At 37.7% G+C, this 6,823-nt stretch overlaps 1 protein-coding gene across 1 annotated transcript in view; it reads left to right on the top strand.

Moving 5' to 3' along the window:
* Positions 1–6,289, top strand: part of PYGO1 (pygopus family PHD finger 1) — a 27,980-nt gene extending 21,691 nt beyond the window's left edge. The window contains exons 2-3 of the mRNA XM_007935143.1: positions 3,974–4,059; positions 5,165–6,289. Of these exons, the coding sequence (XP_007933334.1) occupies positions 3,974–4,059; positions 5,165–6,289 (1,211 nt within the window). The remainder of the gene's footprint in view (positions 1–3,973; positions 4,060–5,164) is intronic.
* The last annotated feature ends 534 nt before the right edge of the window (positions 6,290–6,823 follow it).

The following is a 6,823-nucleotide window of genomic DNA, read 5'->3' on the forward strand; positions in this document are numbered from 1 at the left end:
AAATTAAATTAAAAAAATAAAAAATAAAACCAAAAATCCAAACTCACTGCTGTCAAGTTGGATCAAGTTGGATCACTGCTGTCAAGTTGGGTTTCCAAGGCGGTATCGCTATGGAAGTAGATTGCTCAACCTTCCTTCTGAGGAGTGGCTAGTGGGTTGAAACTGCCAGTCTTCTGGTTAGCAGTCAAATGCCTTAGGCACTGTGCCACCAGAGCTCCCTAAAATGAGTTTGTTGTTGTTGATGTGTGCCGTCGAGTCAGACCCGACTTACAGCGACCCCTCCTTGGGTTGCTGAGGCAGTATCACTATGGAAGTAGATAGCCTAACCTTCCTTCCGAGGAGTAGCTGGTGGGTTTGAACTGCCAGCCTTCTGGTTAGCAGTCAAGTGCCTTAGGCACTATGCTACCAGAGCTCCTAAAATGAATTTAGTAAATTAAAATTTTTAATAATTAAAAGACCTAAAATTAATAATCACACTTTATAAAAATAAACAGTACTTATAAATAGAAAAACATAATTTTTTTACTTATAAATTGATTTTCTATCAGGGGAATCCTTCATTTGTTGAATCTTTGAAAAAAAAAATCCTTCTTTAATAGATTGGACTTCCCTCTAAGAACTGTTAGGAGGGACACAACTTCAATTTCCAGATCAGAATGAAGGTTAAAGGGTAAAACGAGGTATGAATATTATTTTACTTAATTGAGATTGATTGACATAATGTAGGGTGATACTATAGATAGAGAGGACTCTGGTTCCATTTTTTGCTACCACTTTTCCCCACTTCTGTCCCCTTCTTGCACTGGGCAATTGGGACTGAAGAGATAAAGAAACTTAAGTATTAACACATAAAAGGTTCCAGGTGACCAGTGTCATAATAAGCTTTGGAAGTCTCTTTTTTTCCTTGGCTCTATGCCCCACAACTCTCAACTCCTTGCTGAATAGGTATAGTAAAGGTAGCAGCAGCAGATATATAGAGCAGATAGAGAGAAGCTTTCTGTACCAAAAGCCTGGATAAGCTCAAATGTTAGGGTAACACTCACATTAGCTCTAAAACTACCACTTTCCCTTCTGGATTCTGACTTTTCATTTCATTTTTAAAGAGTGAAGAGTCAGAATTCTTGGTAGTTTGCACTCTAATTAGCTCTGAATCTTATCTAACATTACTGATTTAATCTGGAGAGGAGCCACTAATATTACAGGTAGTTGCCAGGAAGGGCTTAAGCAAAGCCAAGAGTCAGAGCCATTGAAAGTATTATATAGTTATTTATTTAGTAGGAGCTCTGGTGGCCTAGTGCCTCAGGCATTTCACTGCTGACCAGAAGGCTGGAGATTCAAACCCACCAGCCACTCCTTGGAAGGAAGATTAGGCAATCAACTTCCATAGTGAAACCACCTTGGAAACGCAAGGAGGGGTGACTGTGAGTCCGAGCAGTCAATTTTTATTGTTATTATTATTATCATACTTTTATAAAAATATGTACCTATGACAGATGTTAGGAAAGACAGGACTGTGAAGTTTGGCACCTTTGTTTATTTATGTAACCACTTTGTTATTTGACCTCTAAGGCCTCACCTTATTTGCATTCAAAAGACAGACAATGAGTAAGGACCAGTGAAGAAGAATTGATGCATTTGAATTATGGTTTTGGTGAAGAATGCTGACTGTACATATTATGGACTACCAGAAAAATGAACAAATGTCTCTTGGAAGAAGTACAGCCAGGATGCTCCTTAGAAGCAAGGATGGCAATACTTCGTCACACACATTCTTTGGACATGCTATCAGGAGGGACTAATCCTTAAAGAAGGACATCATTCTTGGTTAAGTAGAGGGTTAGCAAAAAAGAGGAAAATCCTCAATGAGATGGATTGACACAGTAGCTGTGACAGTAGGCAAGGAGGGTATTATAAATTCTTGGTATACCAGGGAGGGTATAAGTCAATAATAGGTTTAGTCATTCTTGACCTATCAGATTTTTAAAAGGTGATCCTTTTTTTAATGTAGATATAATTTGATCTTTTTTTTTTTTTAAACTTTTTATTGGGATTTGGGTGAAAGGTTACAGAGCAAATTGATTTTCTTTTGAGCAATTCATACACATTTTGTGAGGTTGATTACAATGTAATAGCACTCGTGCCACTTCCTCCCTGTGTTTACCATTTCCATTCACCCTTCTTTCCTATCCCTTCCTTCTTTCTGAACTTTATCCCTAGGCAAATTCTGCCCTTTGATCTCATGTGATTGATTGTTCTAAGGAGTGTGTACCTTCCTGGTGTTATTGTTTGTCTTATAGGCCTGTCTATCATTTGGCTGAAAGTTGACCCACCATGGTGAGTTCAGTTCCAGGCCTGTGAATAAATGATCTGCTTGAACAATTTCTCTTAGAAAGATCAGCACGAGGCCGGTCCCCATGAGGTGGAGGTCAAAGATGTCCCCAAATGTCCAAACCTACCATGCCACTCCATCATTTCAGACATTAACTCCTCCTCCTCCTCCCAGTAATTTCCCCAGTCTTAGAGTTCTGTATTTCGCTGTAACGCCTCACAGAACTCACAGACACCCAAGGGTTCGTCTCAGGTAGTAGTGGTGGAGGCTGGCAAGCTGGCGAGCCCTGGGTCCGTGAGTAGATCTGGTGGATCCTCCCAACTCTCGGGGTTTGATGAACCTCGATCAGCAGATCAGATGACGGCTGCTGTCCCAAATCCAGGGGTGAGGTGAGGATGATCCAAGACACAAAGCCGGAGCAAGAGAGCGAATCTTCCCAGGAGATTCGTAGGTATACCCTCAGGGAAGCTAAGGGTGGTGATTTGAATTATACCCTCTAGCAAAGCAGGACTCAAGATACATTCCACCTGTGTTGCCCCAACAGAATTAACCTAAATCCCATCACAGAGTCGATTGCCAGTCATTATAGGGAATGACTACTACCAGCTGCCCAGCCAAGTTGATACCTGACCTTAACTACCACACCACCCCAATAAACATGGATAATGGGATTTACAAAACATCACAGAATGGAGGACAATGGCTAGAAGGGCCACATCAAGCAATTCACTGCATTGCACCCCCTGGCTCTTCTAGCCATTAGCCCTTTCATAGTTGAAAGATTAATTTGCCCCTCCCAATCGTATTACCGCTCCCAAGGTCATTAACAATTAGTCTTTCAGCAAGGCAAAGAGTCCTAAGGGTGAGATTATTCAGATACCAGCCATTCAAATCTGCTGTATTTGTCCATCTGATCCAAAAGTTTTTCCTCATTATCATCCTTATAGTATCTGATAATTTTAACTGAGATGATATTATTCCCTTGTCCTGAGTCTATCTTTAGGTATCAGCACAATGTTGGATTTCCCCCACTGCGTAACCCATTTATTCATTCCTTTACCTTCAGCTGTTATTTCTCCTTCCTTACATTCGTCATTTATTTTTACCCAAACTTTTCCACCTTGGGAGGGGACATCAAATTCAGCTGTTGTGCCTATCCATATTGCTGGTAGCAAGATCAGTCTTGCAAGTGCTTCCTCCTCAGTGCATTCCCATTCATGCTGGGTATGGTTACACAGATACAAAACCAGTGGACTATCTCGACCACTGGGCAGGATGGTAGTATTCACTGTCAGCCCTAGTTTGGCCAGATGGGAAGAAGGTACAATCCATCCCATAAGGCCCTTGGGAATTCTGGCATACAGATTCAGAGATATAGACACTGGAGGGTTCAGGAATGTGAAGAAGACTTTTTCACTGAAAGTACAATAAAAAATGCTATGCAACTAGAAATGAAAGACTATTTCTGGCTGAAAGTATATGGAGGACTTAAGAAGAATAAAGATAATAAAGGTATTGCTTTTGTCTAACAAAAATAGAAAACATATTAACAGGTAATTAGAATAGGTATTGCTATGAGAGATAGAAAATTGTGCTTATAAGTGGAAATATTATCTAGATTTTAATTTTTACTTATTTTTTTAGGTGGTGATAGTGGACTGGATGGGTTAGGAGGACCAGGTGTACAACTAGGAAGTCCAGATAAGAAAAAACGCAAGGCAAATACACAGGTAAATGGATATTGTCTTTAGTAACAGTTTTTCTTCACTAGTATAATCTGATTGATGAGGTAGATATAAATTTGCTTATAGGTTTTATTTCCTATCTTCATTCAGAACCAAATAGTGAATTCTGCAGTGATAGTATTCATTAATTTTACTCTGCTACTGGTGGCTATTGCTGGACTCTAGGCCTGTAGAAGATATTGAAAGAATGAAATGTGGGCAGAAATATTACAATTCTTCTTATTTAAGGTTTATATTTTTAAAAGCAAAAATGCCTACAATTCTATTAGAAGGTTTAAAAATATATGAAAACAAGTTTAGCCTGAAATAATGTTAAGCTAGTATAGTAATTCAGTGTTATGTGCAGATCATTAAACAATCATGGAAGAGACATCCTTTTTCTAACTTCTGGTTCTAATAGATACAGGCTTCCGTGCCTTTTATTCTCTATAAATGTGAAGCATTCTTTTTATGATAAAGGTCACAGATAAGTATGTGTATATACATTACAGATTACTTTTTATTTCATTTTGGCTACCATCTGTTAAGCTTACCTTGTGACTAAAACTGGCAATTTATTTTTCCGGTCCAAGACCTAGAGTTTAGTGCCTTAAAAATACTTTAATAGCTTCACTCTGAAGTTAAGTTAGTGGTCAGATGCCTTAGGCACTACACCACTAGAGCTCCCAGTTAAAATTTAGATCCTATTAATCATTATTTAATTTATGGATATTTAGGATCTAAAAGGTATTTTGGATTATAATGCTTTAGTATTTTAATATTCTAGATTTATAGGCAAATTTATTAAATGAAAATAATGATAATAAAGGCTATTTTGAAAAGTGAAATAATTTGGGGGTTTTAAGTGAAAATAGAATTATACTCAGAAAAGCATATCTTATGTCCTTTTGTAAAAAGACCATATGTATTTTTATCATTAAATATAATTAAATATAAAAATTATTTGGACTTGAAAGATCAAGTGAATCAAAGTTTCATAACATTGCAAGAGAAAGTTGGCTAACCAGGATCATAAGTGTTAAGATAACAGGAAAATTTTAATGTTTTTTTTTTTAAATCAAAAACGTTTTACTTTTCATTCTCATTTCAGGGGCCTTCTTTTCCTCCATTGTCTGAGTATGCTCCACCACCAAATCCAAACTCTGATCATTTAGTGGCTGCTAATCCATTTGATGACAACTATAATACTATTTCCTATAAACCACTACCTTCATCAAATCCATATCTTGGCCCTGGTTATCCTGGCTTTGGAGGCTATAGTACATTCAGAATGCCACCTCACGTTCCCCCAAGAATGTCTTCCCCATACTGTGGTCCTTACTCACTCAGGAATCAGCCACACCCATTTCCTCAGAATCCTTTGGGCATGGGTTTTAATCGACCTCATGCTTTTAACTTTGGACCACATGATAATTCAAGTTTTGGAAATCCATCTTACAATAGTGCACTAAGTCAGAATGTTAACATGCCTAATCAACATTTTAGACAAAATCCTGCAGAAAACTTCAGTCAGATTCCTCCACAGAATGCTATCCAAGTATCTAACCCTGACTTGGCATCTAATTTTGTCCCTGGAAATAATTCAAATTTTACTTCTCCATTAGAATCTAATCATTCTTTTATTCCTCCCCCAAACAATTTTGGTCAAGCAAAAGCAACACCCCCAAAACAAGACTTTAGTCAAGGAGCAACCAAAAACACTAATCAAAATTCCTCTGCTCATCCACCTCACTTAAATATGGATGACACGGTGAATCAGAGTAACATTGAGTTAAAAAATGTTAATAGAAACAACGCAGTAAATCAAGAGAATAGCCGTTCCAGTAGTACTGAAGCTACAAATAACAACCATGCAAATGGGACACAGAATAAGCCACGACAACCTAGAGGTGCAGCAGATGCATGCACCACTGAAAAAAGCAATAAATCCTCTCTCCACCCAAGCCGGCACGGCCATTCATCTTCTGACCCAGTGTATCCTTGTGGAATTTGTACAAATGAAGTGAATGATGATCAAGATGCCATCTTATGTGAGGCTTCTTGCCAGAAATGGTTTCATCGGATCTGTACTGGAATGACTGAAACGGCGTATGGCCTTCTAACTGCAGAAGCTTCAGCAGTATGGGGCTGTGATACCTGTATGGCTGACAAAGATGTCCAGTTAATGCGCACTAGAGAAACTTTTGGTCCACCTGCGGTGGGCAGTGATGCTTAATCACAGGCTTTTCCCCTCTGTATTACAGAGATTCAGTGACACAGGATTTTAATGTTTTACATTATTTTTTAAAATGCACACAAAAAATTATTTACCTTTTAGTCTTTATTAATATTACACTTCAGTACTAGTACAAGTTTTGAACTATCTTTGTTTGCTATCTTAATTTAGAATAATGTGTATCAGGGTGCTTTAGAAAGTACCATAAAAATAAATGCTAGTTGTTGTTATCATAAACATAAAAGCCTCTTAAAGCTTCAAAATAACATACAGCAAATGTAGGCAAGTTTTAACTTTTAAAAGTTAGAATCATTGAAAGATGTATATTTCAGTGCTGAACTTTGAAGGTGCCACATTCAACATTTAGTTCAAAGTTTTTCAAGGATATGTTTGACATGTTTTCAGAACAAAATTTGCATAGCTATAATCTGAGGGGAAGCATAGATGTTTTTTAATAAACATTTTAAAAACAGAGTATGATACCAGATTCTTCAACCACTAGGGTCTTTGAAATTAGTGACTTTGCTATTTCCT

The sequence above is a fragment of the Orycteropus afer genome, unplaced genomic scaffold, assembly GCF_000298275.1.
Source record: "Orycteropus afer afer isolate SDZICR_OR568_19922 unplaced genomic scaffold, OryAfe1.0 scaffold00026, whole genome shotgun sequence".
Classification (NCBI taxonomy): domain Eukaryota; kingdom Metazoa; phylum Chordata; class Mammalia; order Tubulidentata; family Orycteropodidae; genus Orycteropus; species Orycteropus afer.